Source organism: Hyposmocoma kahamanoa, unplaced genomic scaffold (genome assembly GCF_003589595.1).
Source record: "Hyposmocoma kahamanoa isolate Upper Pololo Valley unplaced genomic scaffold, ASM358959v1 65, whole genome shotgun sequence".
Taxonomy (NCBI): Eukaryota; Metazoa; Arthropoda; class Insecta; order Lepidoptera; family Cosmopterigidae; genus Hyposmocoma; species Hyposmocoma kahamanoa.
The window spans coordinates 2,884,445-2,904,698 of NW_020653853.1; the positions used below are offsets into that span (position 1 = coordinate 2,884,445).

The window sequence follows — 20,254 nt, forward strand, 5'->3', positions numbered from 1 at the left end:
GCCATACAAAATATTTCCACCGGGAGGGCAGGATTCCAATCCGGGACTGCATGACAGTCCAGCTTGGCTATTTCTGCCACCAAGCAGTGAGCATTATTATATTACGACTTTGAAGGGTAAGGGTGCTGGTAAAATTACAGGCACATGGGATTTGTCAACTTATGTCTCAGGGTGACAGGTTCAGTGGTAGTGCCCCTCAGATCTTTGCAATTTAAAGCTCTGAGTGGCACTGTAATTGTTATGGACAGGCGTGTCACTTATCAGCAGGCGCACGACTTGGTAGCATCACATGACATTAAAAAAAAATACGGTTCTTTTTTATATTACTTATGTTATAATTATTAATACAAAGATCGAACACTCAGAAAAAATTCCTTCGACCCGGTCGGATTCGAACCGACGTCTTCTTGCATACCGTGCCAGACGCTATACCAACTAAGCCACGGAACGAACCAACGGACCTCACGAATTTCTCTATGTGCTTGCGTCGTGTCTTTGTACTTGGTTTTTCAACTTATGTTTATTATTTCTAATATTTCGACTGAGAGGGCTTGAATCTGGTCATTAGTAAATTAAAAAAAAACTTTTTTCTAACACTCCACCTTCAAGATTTTTTAAAATGACTTATTTTTTTTAATAAAAATATTTGATTGCTTAATTTGTTTGCTACCCTGAACTACATAAAAATACATCACAAATGATAGATTGTGTCGTATGCTTATGAAGGTATTATGTTGAATGTATTTGTTCCTGTGTGCCTTATAGTATTTGTATTGTATTAGGAAGTGCTTTAATAAAATTACAATACTTACCGTATAATAGTGCCAATGTTCGGACAAAAACAGGCAGCAACAATGCATACGGCTACTATGCCAGTATTTATGCTGATCGTGAGGCACCGGTTGTCTTGAAACGGAAGAAGAAGGATCGCTTCGCAGCGCAGCATATAAGCCACCAGAGGATATACTGTTACCACCTGGAATGGCAATGGTTAAGTAAAAAAAATATTAATAAAATAACATAAAAATAATTATAAATTATAACAAACTAGTGGAGTAATTAAAAAAAAATAATATCATGGTAGAAACATCGTGACATACATCTTATCGTAAAAAAGTTACAATGGTTAAAGCGACATCTCTAGTCAGCGATGGTAGCTGTAAAGGTATCTCTCTGAGTGAAGAAATAAATTTCTCACAGATGGCGTTACGACAAAAAGTCACAAAAACAAAGTTCTGCAACAAGCACATAGAAGATTCGTAAGGTCCGCTGGTTCGTTCCGTGGCTTAGTTGGCATAGCCTCTGTCACGGTTTGCTAGAAGACGTCGGTTGGAATCCGGCCGGATCGAAGGAATTTTTTCTAAGTGTTCGATCTTTGTATTAATAATTATAACAAACTAGTGGAGTAATTTCACAAAAAATAATTGAATATTATGGTGGTTAAACATTGTGGCGTTAAAAAAATACAATATAAAGATAATCTCCATGTGCTATATAATACATATAGAAATCTGTAAGATCTGTTGACTTGTTTTGTACTGTTAAGTTGTAAAGTACTGCCAACTTACTTATTTCTGCCGCGAAAGCTTAGAGTGAGCTACATGACACCTTTTAACTTATTTGTAAAGGTGACGGGGCGCAGTGACAGTACCCCTCAGATCTTTGCGATTTAAAGTCCTGTGTGGCACTGCAACTGTTAAGGACAGGCGCGTGTCGCTTATCAACAGGTGCACGATTTCTTCGTGCCTTTACCTAATATCATATAAAAAAATAAAGACTCGGTTTATAGCTTACTTAAAAGCCGTGATAGCCTAATTGGTTTGACTTACTGCCTCTTAAGCACAGGATGTGGGTTCGAAGTCGCTTGCACCTCTGAGCTTATCGAAACTTATCGAAAAACGCAATTCTCAGGTGCCTATAATTTCACCAGCACCTCTCCATTAAGAAGCAACCGTTCCACACCTATTACAATAAATAATTTTTTAAACATGCTTACTTGAAACAGAAGCAGTATTCTCGCAACTGCAGTCATTATGTCGTGCATTTCAAAGTTGTTTAGAATATTCTGGAAGAAAAAGAATACAACAACAGGTTATTCATAATTTCAAAGATTACAGTATTTATTTTAAGTAAGTATTATTATGTTTTGAGGTTCTTAATTATTATTAATCTTTTTAAGCTAATGACTGTTAGCCAATGCTGTATAAATAAAAAAGTAATAAATCAGACATTTCCGGAAAAAATGGCGGGTTTTGTCGTTACTGTTTTTACACGAATTAAATGTTTCATATTTTTAATTATTTGTTATCTTTTTAAGCTGATTGCTCTATAGCCAATCAAAACAAATAAAAAAATAATAAATCAGGCGTTTAGAAAAAAATTGCGGGTTTCTGTAGTTCAGTTTTTAGACGAATAAATTTTTAGTTTTAAAGAGTCTTTAAAACGTTTTGACTTTCTGAATTACTTACAAGCTCTACAGCATTGGCTGTAGACTCAATACATATTGTATAAATAAATTAGGCATTTCATTTGTTCAAAATTAAGTCCAAATCTTGTTGCTCATTTAAAATATATTGTATTATGTTTAATACATTCTCAAGGTAGGTATGCTATGTCTCTAGGCTTTGTAGATTATATGATAGCCGTAAAATCGTTTGTACTCGCTTAAAGCCTGTATGTACGGGACGATTTGTCTTCTCGAGCCGTCATTTCAAACTGATCGTAACGACATCGATAATGTATGTGTTGTTAACGATTAACTTAAACGCCAAGGAAGTAGCGTCGGATCGAGACGATTATCGTAACGATCGATCGAAACGAAGAATCGTCTGTATTTGGGGGCTTTTACAAGTTTCGCACATAAATTTGATTATAGGTAATTTTTTCTCGTTTTGCTTTGATACGGTCCGAGATCCCGTATTTTTTTTGTTTGTATTTCGTTTATTAGATTTAGCAATTGTTTACGTTGTTTTGTAAGCTGTGTTCACTTATATGATCAGTTGCGTAATTAGATAAGATCTCCTCCACATTCAATTAAAGTATGTATATATATCCATATAATAACTGTTAGCGAACAAATAAATAAATTAAATTTCAAAGTATTATGACTCGATTTGTCATTTTCTTTAAAATTAAGCCTATAGAAATTATGTTGTAAGGGCACAGCTTTACTGTTTAGAGCTATTTTAGGTTCAGTAGAAATTTCAGTATACTTACGTCCTCAATACATGACTTGGCGAGGGGGAAGCAGATGTAAAACACTCCTCCTACTAGTATGTAGGTTAGGGTCACCAGTATAAAGGCTATTGTTAGATCTCGTCCCTGAAATTTATTCATAACTCGTTTATTTGTGAAAAAGGTATATAAAAATTCAATATAATAGTGAGCGAAATAGACGCAAGAGCGGGAATAGATCTCATTGGCTGTGTAGTCGCCGCGCTAAAGTGTAATTGGTCTAGAGCCATTCGAGTCAAAAGCCATTTTGTCAATTGTGATTTACAAAATGGCTTACAAAAAAAATATAACACAAACAGGGAAATCAAAATTAAATAAATAATAATTAATTAATAAACAAAATAAAAAATACAATAAAATAAACAACATTAAATAAGACAAATCTGACAAAAAACACATAACAATGACTACAAATTTTGTACTGTCATTTGTGTGGTTGTGACGTAAGCAAAAGGACTTCATTCAGCATAAGCCACAGCCATAATTGACATTGAATTGATAAGAAATATACTGTCGGCCGACGTACACCAATGCCATTAGCCGAAACTAGCGCGGTCAGTGCCCAAGTAAAATTACACTGTCCCTTTTTGGATATCCAAGAGATATTTTCTATACTTTATTTTAAAAGTGTGCACTGATTTCAGGTTAAAAATTGGCGGCGGCAGCAAGACGTTCCAAATCTTTGCTGCGGCAATTTGAAACTACCACGGAATGCAGTGGTATGATAGCGTGGTGCTACCATCGACGTTCTAGTGAAGGCTGTTTTTACATCGCGGGACCATACCAACTTTTCAGCCAGATAAGATGAAACTTTGTATTTGATAACGCCAAACAAAAGTGTTGCAAAATGCAGATCTCTTCGCGCTGTCATCTTTCAAATATTGGCGTCGTTAATACAAGGGGTTACGTGCATGCGTGGTGGTACATTGAAGCAGAACCTCGCACATGCATTCTGCACTCGTTGAATTTGCTTCTGCGTATGCGTTAACAGGAGTGGCCCGTAAACAACGTCCAAATAGTTGAACTTAGATAAACCAACGAGTCACATAATTTAACACGCATTTGTACCTGATGTTATACAATGCTTTTAACCTATAGAAACAATTTCGAACAGTTCTCAATACATGATTCTCGAACCGAAGCTGCTCGTCCATAAGAAAACCAAGGTTACGAACCGTGAGGTTCAGCGTGTAAGTGATTACATGCTGAATAACGTCACCCTTAATATCCAAAGTTACTCCGTGAACACGGAAAATCACGGCTGTATGGTTATCGCATGGTTTACACGAAATGTAAATCTGTATATCATCTGCATAAATGTGATATCTACAGTGCTTAATATGTTGTATTACATCAGCACTATAAAGGGCAAAGAGGATCGGACCCAAGATTGAACCTTGAGGCACCCCTCGTGTGATGTCACGTGACTATGATAACAATTTTGATCCATTCTGGTCAGTTGTTTTTACACATTGAAGTCTATTTCTTAGACAGCTATCGAACCATCCAATGGCAGCCTCACTAAACCCGTAATAGTGAAGCACAACAGCAGACCAACATTTATACAATCGAAGGCTCTGGAAAAATCCAACAGTGTCAGCAAGGTCCCCTGTCCACTGTCTTGCGCGGATAAAATGTCATCAACAACATGAACCATAGCAGTTGTCGTGTTATGCTTTTTCCTAAAACTCGACTGAACAGCAAGAAGAATTTTATTCTTTTCTAAAAAGTCAATTGTTTCACTACATTTTTTTCCAAAACTTTCGATACGCAAGATAGTATGCTTATCGGTCGAATATCTTGTAAGGTTGTTGAATTATTAATTTTGGGGATAGGCCTTATTACTGAATGGCGCCAGTCCGCTGGAAACGTATTAGTTTCAATGGATCTGTTTATCATAGCTGTTACAACGGGTAATATGGTGGGCAAAGACATAAGCAGCATGTCTAGTGATATGCCGTCATGACCTACCGCTTTCGACTTCAGCGAACGCATGATGTAGAACCTCAAATTCTTCTACTTTCTCAAGTACAAATTTTGTGGACACATTACAATTTTGCCCAAAAAATGTTAAGTCCGTTAATGCGGCTTGTGCATTACCGGGCAGATTTAAAAAAATATTATTTATTAAATTGGGTTCGTTATAAATATGCACAGGCAGCTCTTGTTACAATTTATTCTAACATTTTTTTACGTGCGTCCATAATACCCGGGAGTCTTTTTGATTGTTTATGTACTGATCATAATAAGCTTTTTTTCACTTAGTTAATACATTATTTACAACTTTTTTGAGCTCTTTATAATAAGCATTTTGCGAGTCTTTAGTGTTATAGCGCGATGCAACATGGGCTTCATCACGACGCTTCATTAGTTGTTTTACGTTGTAGGTATCCACGGATACTGGTGCTGCCTAGCACGCAACACTCACAGTGGTGCATGTATATCAAACAACGCCACCAACTGATTACTGAATTGCCTCACCATGTCATCAACATCACTTAATTTGCTTATACCCGTCCAGTCTATTGTATACAGATCCATGCCAAATTGCTTGCAGTCAATATATTGCAGGTTTCTGCGAATAACCTGTGTTGGTGCCGGTTTTGCCTTCACTATGTTTAGGAGGCATGTAATAAAAGCATGGTGACTCAGTGCATGTATATACTCAACTTGTATCACAGTATTATTCATATCAGTACTAATAGTATCAATAAGAGTTTCACTATACTCTGTAAAATGCGTGGGTTCAGACACTAGTTGTTTCAATGTATGATGGTGAGAAAGTCCATAATCTTTTTGGCATCACTATCTGAATGACGCAATAAATCTACATTAAAATCGCCTAAAAGAACTACTCTGTTGCACCACGAGAAACAACTCAAACTATAAGCTAATGCATCCACAAAAGTGTCTACATTAAGCCACTGTGGTCTGTACGCTGTCCCTATCAGTAGTTTTATGCCGGCAATATTTACACACAGCCACATTTGTTCTACGAGCGAAGCTGGTGGATGAGGCAATATGCGAACCGCGATACCCTGTCGTATGTAGAAGCCCACCCCACCACCGCGCGAACGACGTAACCTATATCCAGGTACCGACACGGTGCGCGACCCTCTTCGCCCTCTCTCAACCAAGTCTCGTTAATGGCCATCATATCAACATCGTGACGATCCATTGCTACCAGAAATTCATGGCGTGTCCCCAATGATCCCACATTTAATAACCGTAACTTAAGTTTACGTTTTAAGTTAAATTTGAATACAAAAATACATTGAAATTGCAATTCAATAAATTATTTGTAATTAGCTGCTTTTGGGTAATTGCCAAGTAATGATAGTATGGCGCTATAATTAACGAAAGATAAAATGTGAATAAAGTTATAAATACAAGTAGGTAGCATATCTGTCGGAGGCGTACTATAATTTGAATGTTTACCCGTTTATAAACATCGTTTTTGTATAATGCATGTTTAGTGTTGTGTTCGTTTAAATACTGTAAATAGTGTATCTGTGTAATCATGTGTATTGTTTGTATATGTATATATTTACAACCAACAAAATTAATATTTGTGGTTGAGTGTATAAATATTAAAATAGTGTAGAATATCTTGTAATGCATTGGAACTATTTCACCGCCACACACATGACAGTACATTATAATTTGTATTAGATTTAGCACCCCTAATATAACAGTAAATAACAAATAAGCTTCCGATTCTTTTACGATTCTGCAGTTGTGGAACGAACGCCGTGGGGGTCAAAAGTTTTCACCAGATTCGCTTCACTAATAATACGGTGAGCGGGGGCTCCGGTATCCTGCGTAAATTCTACCGTCTTTGGTCCAAATGTATTTCCACTGTAGACGACTTCTTATTTGCCTCGCCCTGTAGAAAAGGTGCACCCTTGTCAACCGCTCATTGATAAGAATGGCGTCACGCGTAACGCGACGCGTTAGCCGTAATGGCAGCGGCCGCGGACGCGCGACCACCTCGCGACACGGAGCACCAGCGCGCGCAGCTCACCACATCGCGATCCTCCAGCGGCACGCCGAGCTTAGCAGCACAGGCCAGTGCCAAATGTATGGGATTCTCCCCAATCTCCTCAGGCAGGCCGTTGACCCAAGATGACGGCACCGTCCTATTTTTATTTACTCCTACACAGTCCCTATTTGTTTGTTTACACGTAGGGCAGGTGACACTGGCGCCCTCTAGCGTTGACATAAATTTGCAACGTGCACTGCACTTAACTACCATATTGATCGCAAAGAATTTGCACTTTGATTCAAGGTGCGGGACTCAGTAATGAGTACGACGAATTTCCGAAAGGGGTCGCTTCACTTAATTAAGTCTATGAATTGTTTATTATAATTGCCGGTATTTATTTAAATTGCTTGCATGTCGTACACACACTCACACTCTAATATACTTTATATTTTAACGTGAACACGGAACTTTGGATACCTCTTTCTATGTATTTTCAAGTACTATTAACACTGTTGTCTATTTTTATTTGTGCAATTACCGAGCGAAATTCCAAAGAGCAAGTAGTCACACAGACGTCCGTGACGTCACTCCATATTATTGGATCAGAATAAAGAAAATCCAACACAACTACTTATTCAAGCGGTCGAAAAGTTGCGAAAAATTTGTATAAATATAGTATATGATCTATAATTTGTATGTATAGGTATGTATTGTTAATGTATGTACAGTGATTGCTTATAACATTTAATAAACTATTTATGTACCTAAAATTATTTGCGATTTTTTTTACATTTGATAATAATATAAAGATTGAAAACTCACGTTGTTTTCCTGCCTGTCATTATTACTCATAATGGTAATGATAATGTTGTGTATATAGAAGGATAGCGCCAACATGCCACTTAGCACTGCCGCGTCTTGCCCCGGATGTGCATCCGTAGGTTGTGTTTCAATGTTCACGCCCCATGCTATGCTCTTTACGAGTACGAAAATTAGGAGGTAGGCTACTGAAAGTGTACCTGAAAAAAATCGATAGCTATCTTGAATTGGGTAGGACGGTCGACAGTGAACCAGGAGTACACTATGCGAGACGTCAACAGAGGGCTTTACAAAGACATTCTATCGCGCATGATACAGCAATAGAAGAAGAAACACCACAAAATTTTAAGGTCGTATTCCAGAACTCTACTCAATGCACAAGTCAGGATTTGAGCAGACTTGAGTATGATTTTAAGCACTGGAAATACGACCCTAATGGCAAGGACTTGAGTATAATTTCAGTGCTCACTGCAATACTTAAGTCCTGACTTGAGTATTGAGTAGAGTTCTGGAATAGGACCCTTAATATTGATTGGTCGTACTTTCAAATTTAAGAAGAAATAACATTTCTGGATTGCTAATATAATTTAGACTTTACCCCGTTGGCATATCGTTGAAAGTTCAGTACTATCAAATACCTATTTTATTGCAACTTGCAAAGTTTTGGATTTATACTGAAATTTCAATGAATGTGCCGCCATCTAGCGGTTAATAGCTGAACGACGACGAATTCGAGATGTTAATTACTTCTCCAAAAAAAGTTTTGATATAATATTGAAATTTCAATCAATGTACTGCCATCTATCGGTTAATTGCTGAACGACGACGAATTGGAGTTATTAATTTAGTTATCCAAAAAAGAAGATATGGGGTTGCTTTACTTTCGTTTTTTGTAACAAAACAAATATTTCGATAAACAGAAAACTTTATTAATATAAGACTTTCCGATGATATGAAATACCAACTCGAGTAATATTTTTTGTGAGTCTATCATTATTGCACTCCAAAACTGCACAATTTTTATTGATTTTAGAGAATTGGCGCGAAAGAATGACTGAATGAATACAAAGCGAAAATGGCGGATACGTCTTTCGAGACCTATAGTTGGCACCCATCAGACTAACTAACCACTTCTACTGTATTTATTGTTCTGTGGTTGTAACAAAAACAAGCACGAACAATCGTGCGCGAGGGAACGCGAGCTTAAAAAAAATCAAACAGGTAATCGCGCTCGATTGCGCGTGCAGGCTTTCCCACGCGCATACCTGTACGTTCCTGATCCTGCGTGATAGAATGACTGTATAAAGGGCGCTAAAAACTAAGAAACGCGATATTGGAATTTGGTGCAAATCGCACCAGCAGCTTGAGTTTGATTGCTTCTCCCGATCGGAAACTGCGCCTCTTCCGAGTCGAGGCGCATAATTGCGATTCACAAAGGGCCGATCGGAAACTTTTAACATTTGTAATCGGAACAACAGTTGATTTAATTCACAAATTAGAAAGACATAGTAGGAATCAGCAGTTTGATTTTGATTCCGATTTTAATTAGAATCAGCCTGCTGGTGAACTTTTACTGTACACGTCTCTTCCCAGTCGATAGCGAGATAGCAGCATAGATAAGTAACTACCTATAATAGTATAGTAGTAAATGCCTGTATGTATTAGAACTATAAATATAATACAATAATTCCGGATTTTCAAATGGATTTAGTATTCACTCTTATTTGTATTACTTCCTCTGCCTACACCACGGATGAACAAAAAATGGAAGTGCCTTCCTTTAGCATCGATTACTGGCAGAACCGCTGTCGACAATACTCCCACATTCATAATTTGAAGCACTATGAAATCTTAATAATGATTGATCGTAGTTTATAAAAAGGTAATAATAAATTATGGACTTTGTGGTTGTTGGCATATCGTCGAAAGTTCGATATCATCAATACCTATTATTGTAACTTGCAACGTTTTGTATTTATACTCAAATTTCAATCAATGTGCTGCCATCTAGCGGTTAATGGCTGAACGACGACGAATCCGAGATGTTAATTACTTCTCCAAAAAAAGAAGCGACCATATTGCATCGATAGAAGGTTAACTTTCGTTTCTTTGTTCCGTGGCCTTTTGCTCATTTTATTTTATTACCTAGCTAAGCAATTAAATAACTCACCTAAAGAATTAAATTTTGTGAAAAAGGAAACGTTTTTAAAATTCAACAACGGGAATACGATAACAGCTACGTAGACCGGTACAGTGCTATGCAGGCCCCAGTACGGTGTGTCGTAGTTCGGGACCGGGATTATGAGCGACCCATTCACGCCATCGTGTTTCGGGCACAGGAGAGTGGTGTTGTAATCGGTCGTGTTAGATGTTAGATCTGGAAAACACGTTAATTATATTGTATATTTATAGACTTTCTGCCTGTATTTTTAATTATTGTTTGGTATTGGAAATATTTGGTGTTTAAGAGTTTTTTTTTAAGTTCTGTACTTTTATCATTATATCATTAAACTCGAATTTTATTTTATTCCCTTTCGATGGCGGCAATGAACAAACATTAATTGGGATTTTTTATTCCATCTGTTTTTTTTACCATTGGCAACTATTGGGATATCCTATATTCCATTTGTCGCTAGTGGCAACAGTCGTCAATGGCAACAACAGATCTTTTTATTCCATTGTCACCGCCTGGCAACATATGGGTTTTTCCCCATTTGTCACCGGTAGAAATCACCACTGGCAACAACTGCGATTTTTTTATCCCGTTCGGGGAAAAAAATGGTGATAAAAAATGGTGGTTTTTTGTAGTTACAGTTTTTCACAAATTAATTTTTAATTTGAAGTATTACTACGTTTTAAGTTTCTTAATCCGTTGGTGCTTGTTTAAGCTGATGGCTCTATAGCCAATGCTCAACAAATAAATAATAATTATCCCGTTTGTCACCACCTGGTAATATATGAGATTTTTTCCCATTTGTCGCCAGCGGGAACAAAGCCACTGGTGGCAATTGGGAATAAGCCGTTCAGGGTAGTACTGCCACCTTATCTATTTCTGCCGTCAACCAGTAATGTCAGCATTACTGTGTTCCGATTTTGAAGGGTAAGGGTGCTAGTGAAATTACAAGCACATGGGACTTGTCAACCTATGTCACAGGGTGACAGGCGCCCCTCAGATCTTTGCGATTTAAAGCTCTGAGTGGCACTGTAACTGTTATGGACAGACATGTAACTCACCATCAGGCGCACGACTTATTCGTCCCGTCACTAAACATTGTATTAAAAGACTGTAATAACTACCTCCGCGGCCGAACGGTTACCATGCCGGACTGCCACGCAGAGGTTCCTGGTTCGATTCCCGGGTCGGGAGAAATATTTGTATGGCCTACATTTATTTCTCTCGTGAGTTTGGGTGTAAATTGTGATTGCCTATGTGTGTGTCCATGGCACCCGCGACACAGGGTTTCCCTAGTGCGGGGCTTTGTTGATTGTGTGCGTTATTATTATTATTAATTGCTATAATTAAATATATACAACATTTTTATTTAATTTCATCCATGTTCCTATTATTCCTCGTTTCGCTGTAGCTCAAATGTATGCACCGCGAATTGCCAATCAATTGAAAAAAAAAACTTGCAAAAATTGTTAGTAGCTTTTTCGTATTTTGGTAAATCGTTAAAATTGCCAGTAATCAAAACAGAAAATTTTGAAAAAAATTAATGCCATGGTTATAAAATGTAAAATATTATTCTTACCAACGAAGTAATTAACAGTGAAATAAAGGAAATTGGTAATAAGTATCCAATAAACAATGTTAGCTCCGAAAAGAACAATTAAACTGAAAACATGCGCGATCCCTTCTGCAGTTTGACCTAACAGTATGCGACATAGCGCTGGAACCTCGCAGGTGGCACTACCTGTTCCTGCAAATAATAACAAAATCAATGACTATATGGAGTCAAGATAAAAGCTATGAAATCGTTTACATGCGGTACATTTGTGGTCCTTCGTTAGAGAGTCATGAATATCGAACTATATTTATAGTATGTTTATAGATAGATATATGTCTATGGGTTTCACTTTATTATTTTTCTTTAGTTATATAAGTAAATAGTTCCGAGTTAAACTTACCATGGCGTTTATGTACTCTGAGCAGTACATAAGCTGTATAAAGACACAAGGCGGACATGATGGCAACGAGTACTAATGCCACCGGCAGACCAGCTCGCTCCACACCCCACGCCATAGTTAGAAGGGACGAACCCATTATTGTGTTCCATACTGAGAATCTGTAAATGTTGATACAGTTTATAAATCCAAACTAAAACTCTATCTCTCTGTAATAGACGTTTACACGCCTAAACCGCTAAATCAATTTTAATGAATTTTGGTATAGAGATAGATGGGACTTAGGAGAAGGACATAGACTTAAAATAGTTTTTGCCACAAAAATAAGTCTTAAAGGGGGTGAAATAGGGCATGAAAGTTTGTATGGAGAACTAATAAAAACTTTGAAAATTAGCATAGTACAGGGGGCTTCTCAAAGTACTACCCAGTACAGGAGCCAGTGTTGCTCAATCTCAAAACTTAAATGTTGATTTAGTTAGTTGATGTTTAGTATTTTTACGGTGGTTTAATTTTTTATTTTATTTTAACTGTTGTTTTATATTTATAATGTCCAGGCTATCTGAATAATTGTAAATGATGACATTATTTCTCTGATTTTTAATTATTGTATGGTATTGGAAATATCTGATGTTTATGACTCATTTTTCTTAATTTTTGAAACTGTTTTTCCGGATTTAAATCACGTATATTTGTTTTTCAAACAGTAAAAGACTGCATTGAAATTGTACGTAGAAAGCTAAGGGAACATAATATGTCCTTTGAATATGCAGAATTATTAGAATGTGCCTAGCATCAGGCTATCTATTGTGGAATAATGAATTCTACCGGTGTAGCGATGGGCTCTCATGTATCTCCCGTTGTTACCGATATTTTCATGGAAGACTTCGAGGAGCGAGTTTTACCCTTGGTCCCGGCTAGGCCAAAGATTTTCAAACTCTACGTTGATGATACTTTCAACATATTAACTAAAGATAGTATACCTTCTTTCTTGGACTATCTTAATTCTTTCAGTAGGTACTAAGATTCAGTTTACTATGGAACAAGATAATTGTGGTACTTTAGCTTTCTTAGATGTTTTAATTAAAACTTCTTAGGCCATACTGTATTTCGAAAGAAAACCCATACGGATATGTACCTCATTGGTAATTCCCATCACCATCCTAGCCAGTTAGCTACCGTGGGCAAATCTTTGTTTCAAAGAGCAAATGGTATCTGCGACAGTATCATCTTGGAAGGATAACTTCAGCATATAAAGCAAGTCCTACATGCGAATAAGTTGAAGATTCCACGCCAATGCCGCAGGCCCAGTGTTTAACCACCAACAGTTGAGCGAAGACTTGCCATTTTACCTTACGTGAGAGGTGTTACAAACAAAATCGGAAGAGTCCTCAGGCGTGCATCTATCAAGACCTATTTCAAGCCCCTGAGGAAGATTTCTCAGTTCCTGAAACCCGTGAAATGTAACATCTACTTACAGGATGCAGGAATTTAAAAGCTTGATTGTGAGTGCGGTCCCTCTAATATTGGACAAACGAAGCGAAGTATTTGTACCAGCGTCAAAGAACATATAGCTGATGTTAAACATCGTCGCGTAAACAAGTCCTCAGTCTGCGATCATGTCATGGATTAATCTACACTTTCTATGAAGTTTGACAAGCCCCAGGTCCTTGCAAAAGAAGTCCGTTATCTACACAGGATGCTGTGAGAGACCATTGAAATTAAAAAACATCCTAATTTCAACAGGGGAAGATGGTTTCTCCGTGCCACCAGTTTGGGATCCAGTATTTCCTCTGATGAAAAATCCCAAACAGACATAAGACTGCAGTACTAATTAATATGTTTTAATTTATCCTAATTCCATTATTAATTAATAATAAATTTAACTTAATAAAAATTAATATTGTTGTAATACAATAATTTGTAAAACAATGTAGTGTAAATTGGAATGCTTCCTTGTAAAATTAAGAATATGGTATTTAATTAATAACTTTTGTAACTATAGTGAAAAAATAGGGTGGTTTGCATTAATATTAGACATAACTGGTTGATGCCTGTACCACCTCAGTCAACCGTGACCATGGGACCCGTAAAGGGCCCGAAACGTTGGTTTGTTAAAAAAACAAATATACACGATTTAAATCCGAAAAAATAGTTTCATTTCCTATGTGTAACAATCGCGAAAACCTAAGAACTCGACATCAGAATTTTATCATTAAACTCGAATTTTTTTATTCCCTTTCGATGACGGCTATAAACGACGGATAAACAAATCTTCATTGGGATTTTTTAAATTCCGTTTGTTACCAGTGGCAACAACAGATCTTTTTATGCTGTTCGTCATCACCTGGCAACATACGGAGGTTTTTTTCCTATTTGTCGCCAGTGGAAATCACCACTGGCAACAACTGAGATTTTTTTATCCCGTTTGTCAAAGATCCCACCTGGTCAGAGGACATGGGTTTTTTCCCATCTGTCGTCAGTGGGAACGAAGTCAGTGGTGACGACTGAGAATAAGCAGTATTATTGATTGATTTCTTTGTTTGCACCATTTTTGAGTTACGTACTTTATTGGCTAGTTTGGATGCGCTTGTAAACTATTTGTTCAACTTTGAACATCATGTATTTAACAACAAAACCCAAGATCGTAACATACATTTAAACTGTCACAAAAAATGGCCTCATCATCAGGCAACAACTGCAACATAGTAACATAATTAACTACTTAACAGAAAAGAGCTTCGTCGGCAACCAACACATATAGCACACTAAGAAAAACCTATCATTATGTATTAGTCATAAAAATTGTATAAATAGTAATAAGATTTGTAAATATATTCAGTTATCCACTACCATCTGATTTTAACTCATCATCCTGCTTAGTACTACCTGCTACTCCTCTCATTGGGGCCAAGTAGCCGTAAGTGGGTCGGTCTTGTGAGTCTGCTTGACCGGCAGTGAGAATACTACCATTCCAGTACACATTGCACGACGTGTACTTTCTTACCTCCTTCCAACCTTCTGTTTGTCACCTTAGGTCTCATAGTGACAGACTTCCCGTTCATATCTTACATATATATATCTCCGTCTATATATTTTTAGTTAGGTTAGGCTACACACCGTTAGGTTGTAGGGCTACACTATTTGATAATTCATTGGAACAACGATCGAGGTCTCACCGTTAGGTTTAAAAGGGTAGTTTATATTTTTATCTTAACTTTACCACAATTTCATGCACAGCAGTTACGAAAATTGCCTTAAAACAAACTTATTACGCGAGAAGGTAAAAGGTTACGAAAATTTAAAGCTAGTTTCACAGTGGTGCGTACGGTACGTACGGTCTGCCCGCCTGCGGGCCATCCGTATGCGTAGAATCCGCAGTGATCTGAATCGAGTATTTAATTTAGTGCGGATATTCACGGAAAACAGTCGCCTACAATAAACGTATAAGTGGCTTAGGCAGAGTTCATGTCAAGAGTGTTCCTTACGGAGCAATCCGCGTCATTGTAAAACGATGTTCTAACGCCACCATGACCTAACCAGCCTTATGAATGTAACCATCCGGCAGCGCTGGTATGAGTTATTATATTACAGTAGGTTACTTTCTAACTCACATCGTGACGAGGGAGCTTTGCTTCCTTCGGTCCGGTTTCCTTTGATTCTCGATCCTCTTGTGCGTGGCGAGAATTTCGCTCGATGAAAACTCTCCTGGGCCCTAGAACAAATGACTCTTTGTCAATATCAAACTGAATACAACCTCGTAAACATCGTGTGTAACATTTTTTAACTCTTTATTTATTTAGGGTGTTCAGTTTAGCAGCAGTAGAGATCCTCGTGAAAGAGTGCGTCGAGGGAAGTACTGCCACCTTACCTGTTTCTGCCGTCAAGCAGTAATGTTAGCATTACTGCGTTGCGGCTTAGAACGGTAAGGGTGCTGGTGAAATTACAGGTACATGGGACTTGTTAACTTATGTCTCAAGGTGACGGGCGCAGGAGCAGTGAGAGTTAAGGTTGTAAGCCGGCAGCAGTGTGCAAGAGAGAATGAGAGATAAATATAATAATCTACAAATAGATAATATAAGGAATAATAAATAACATCAATAAACATACACACAAATATAATATACACATACATAAATATATATGTAAAGAAGACTCCATGAAGATTCAGAAGAGTTCAGCAAGAAAGTGCGATGTCAAATTTTTCTTGAAAGAAGCAAGCGACGGCTAGACTGGATATAGGAAGAGATTTGTTCCACGACTGCGCTGCACGAGAAGAAAAGGAGTTATGAAAGACATTTGTTTTACAGCTTGGACGAACGAGCATCTTAGTGATACATGGAAGCGAGTCGGGTCGGGACCGCGCATCTCGCGCCCGCGCTCGGTGTGTGTCGTCCGTATAAATACACGGAATTAGACCCGACCCGCGCCCAATTCGTACCCGCTCTGTGTGTTTCATGCCTAAATGTTACTCTTAGGGTTAGTGCAAACCGGCTGGTGGCCAGGCAAAGGACGTTAAATTTATCAATGTATATTATATGCTATTTTAATTGAAATAAGGGTATAAATTTCAATGGTGTTATTTTATTTTTTAACTTAAATTTGAAATTGATTCAATTACACAATATAAAACACTCATACACACTTCTAAAAACACATACAAGTGCACTACTCCCATTAACTGTTTTCATACATTAATATATTACATTACAATGCATTATTTGACTTGCCCGTGGGCGGCAGTTCAGTACGAAACTTACTTCGATTTACGGATGTTGTAATAGTTTCATTATTAAATTTTTTATTAGTAGTAATCGATCATTTTATAAAAAAATATTTTTACAATTGGATAATAATTTAATTTCAGATTTAGATAATTTTAGTGTAACAGAAAGACATATTTGCGAGCCTGAATCCTATCGTAGCTGTATAGGCGTATACATAGATCCCACTCTTCTATTACGATTTTGCAACAGAATATACGCAGCATAAATAAAAATTATGATGGTTTGTGTATCCTCCTAACTAACCTAAAATTGAATAGTGACATTATTGTTCTATCGGAATGTTGGTTGATTATCATGCGTTCAGAATCTACCGATTCGATGGTTACACTAATTTTAGATAAACTTATAACGACAACCAAAATGATGGTCTAGTAGTTATGATCCAAAATAGGCTTAAGTTTAGTGTTGAGGAACCTCGATTGTCGGATGCTAACTGCCTTTTAGTCAGAGTGGGTAAAGATATTACATTGCTGGCTATATTGTCCCCCTTGCTTCACAAACATCGAAAACTTTCTATCTTCTCTTACCGTTATATTATTAGAATTAACCATCTTTAAAAATACGATTATTGTGGGTGATATTAAATTAATCTTTCTGAAAATATTGAAAATGCTTCCAATTACTTCATTGACTTACAATTATATGGACGTCGGGTCCGCGCTAAAAAGTGTCCGAAGTTATAGGGTGTTAAAATCGTATACAGAGCGTCATTCACGCTCTAGTCTTCGTTTGTTCGACTGACAGCGAAGCAAGCAAAATAAGACAGTACTGCGATGACATTACAATTTAAATTCAACGTTTTAGCTATTTCATATTCCTTGACATGTCACTACGTTTAAATAGGTTGACTTGGGACATTTTTTTCGTGGTTTTTGTATTAGACCCGTCGTCCATTTATTTGTAAGTCAATGAATTACTTAGATATTCTGTCATATAACGGGATGATTCCTGTCTCTCAAATCGTCTGTCTGCCTTATGTTTGCTGACGATGTCAAAATCGCTTTGCACCACGAATTTCGATCAACTCCAAGCTGATATTAACAGCATTTTAACTTGGACGGGCCGGGACAGCAGCTTGGAGATGAATGTTGAAAAGTGTTCAGAGATGTCTTATTCCCGGAGATATCCAATCGTCAATGAGTACAGCCTCGATGGCACGACCTTGAACCGTGTGAAGTCTGTTCGTGATTCGGGAGTAAGATTTAACGATCATGTTATTGATATATCGACACATCCGTAGAACAAAGGACTATGTGTAAGACTACTTGTTCTCAGGACATAGTACATTTCGTTCGTTCTTCTTCGCTGTGGATGTCAGATCGACCTTTGTTCGATTTTATATTTCCGAAACGAAGTAAGATATATAAATTCTCAAAATACCTTTACATAGGATCTAGTTTGAATAACGAAATTGTTCTCGTAACGTACTTATTCTCTTTTCGCTATATAATCACATCGGACTGTGTTCTTCGGATGAGTCGATATGTAATAGTGCTTGGAAAAGTCTTGATTTCATCAAGCGGCAATGTAAGTTTTTTGACCATCGACAGGCAATTTGTAATTTATATAACGCCTTTGTTCGAAGTAAATTGGAAGCTACGGGTGCAGTGTGGAATCTCCACAATAAACTCTATATTGCAATGTTGAAACGAATCCAGAAATCATTTTTAAGATATTTATACAGTAAACTTTATTGGTACTATCCATATATGTATACACCCTTTATTTTGGGCATGGTATCGTACAGATCGCTTGAGTTTTACCCTAATAAGTGAATATATAATTAACTCTCCTCTATTGGCTCAAATTCCTTTTTTATCCCGCCAATCTCACGTCACGCAGTGACACTAAGACGGACACCATTCTTCGAAGCCCTGGTCAGAAACACTGCATCAAAATTTCTAACATCCGCTGGTTACTATTTAGAGGCGGTCTCCGCCCAAAGCTCTGTGGTCCAAATTCCGTATCCTACCTATAATATAACGATATAAGGGGATTTGTTTATTAAAGGAAACACCGGTAGCCATTGACATTGGAAAGTGACGTTTTATTCAAAACCACAGATAAAGTACATGAATGATAGTGGTGTACTATGATATACTAATATGAATTAGAGATGTGACATCTAACCATGACACTACCTTTGGCCGGTGATCGACTCAATCTTTTTTGTGACTATGACTTACATGTTTAGATAAAAGTACTGTAAGTGTAAGTTGTAAAAATAAATAAACTTTGGAACAGTTTTCACTCACATTGCCAAAGTTATTGTGTTACAACATGAACTGTCTATATAAACTACAGTACATTATATAGGTCTAATTCTTTGTCCTTGTGATTTCTTGTATTTAGTTAATATAAAAAATACGTGTCTTATAATTATTGGGCGTTGAAATTTTTTTATCTTGCCTAAGTGAGCTTAAGTGAGCCAAATAAATAAATAAAACTCTCAAAACCTTCGCCTTACATCTTCATCTCGTTATTTGTAGACGTGTTGCTTACCACCATACCAGACAAAACCCTTTTATGCCTAGGGTATATAATTATTTGCATTACATAGATTAGATTAATGTATCGTACTTAGTTGCTAAGTCAGAAGGGGCAAAAATGTTTATTATTTAGGTTTAATATAGGCCAATCAATTATTATATTTGTTTACATTGATCAATAAATGATTACAACAATCTCGGTTATTCGCACATCAGTCTTAAAAAAATAGGCACTGACAAAATGCTTACCAAGGAGTCAGATTCAGAAGTGACGCTCATATAAACAGGCACAGCAGACGGCGAGGTGACTAGAGGCTCAGTCTCCCGCCTGTCCATGGTGTTGTAGTAGCGTGTGATACAGCTTACGGGGTTCAAATACGAGGTTTTGCACCTGGGAAATTAATTGAATGAACAAAATGAACAGTCCCATATCTTTTCTACATTGACTTACAATTCTATGGACGTCGGGTCCGCACTAAAAAGTGTCCGAACTTATAGGGCGTTAAAATCGTATACAGAGCGTCGTTCACGCTTTAGTCTTCGTTTGTTTGACTGACAGCGAAGCAAGCAAAATTAGACAGTACTGCGATGACATTACAATTTAAATTCAACGTTTTAGCTTTTTCATATTCCTTTACATGTCACTACGTTTAAATAAGTTGACTTGGGACATTTTTTTCGTGGTTTGTGTATTAGACCGGTCGTCCATTTATTTGTAAGTCAATGCTTTTCTATAAAAGATTTGTTTATAGTGACATTCCCTATCAACCTCTTGATTATGCGAGAAGGGTACATAATATAACCTGTGCGAGCAAGCC

At 37.2% G+C, this 20,254-nt stretch overlaps 1 protein-coding gene across 2 annotated transcripts in view; it reads right to left on the bottom strand.

The window, feature by feature from the left end:
• The window catches only part of LOC113231296 (sodium-coupled neutral amino acid transporter 9 homolog), a 37,759-nt gene that overhangs the window by 864 nt on the left and 16,641 nt on the right, over nucleotides 1-20,254 (bottom strand). For both annotated transcript variants that reach the window (XR_003310552.1, XM_026465557.1), the window contains exons 4-12: nucleotides 19,686-19,827; nucleotides 15,775-15,875; nucleotides 12,167-12,324; nucleotides 11,791-11,958; nucleotides 10,209-10,415; nucleotides 8,042-8,238; nucleotides 3,217-3,321; nucleotides 1,997-2,065; nucleotides 813-976 (exon numbers count right to left, since the gene is read on the bottom strand). Coding sequence is in view for 1 of the 2 variants with exons in the window: in XM_026465557.1 (XP_026321342.1) it covers nucleotides 813-976; nucleotides 1,997-2,065; nucleotides 3,217-3,321; nucleotides 8,042-8,238; nucleotides 10,209-10,415; nucleotides 11,791-11,958; nucleotides 12,167-12,324; nucleotides 15,775-15,875; nucleotides 19,686-19,827 (1,311 nt within the window). In the remaining variant the exon portion in view is untranslated. The remainder of the gene's footprint in view (nucleotides 1-812; nucleotides 977-1,996; nucleotides 2,066-3,216; nucleotides 3,322-8,041; nucleotides 8,239-10,208; nucleotides 10,416-11,790; nucleotides 11,959-12,166; nucleotides 12,325-15,774; nucleotides 15,876-19,685; nucleotides 19,828-20,254) is intronic.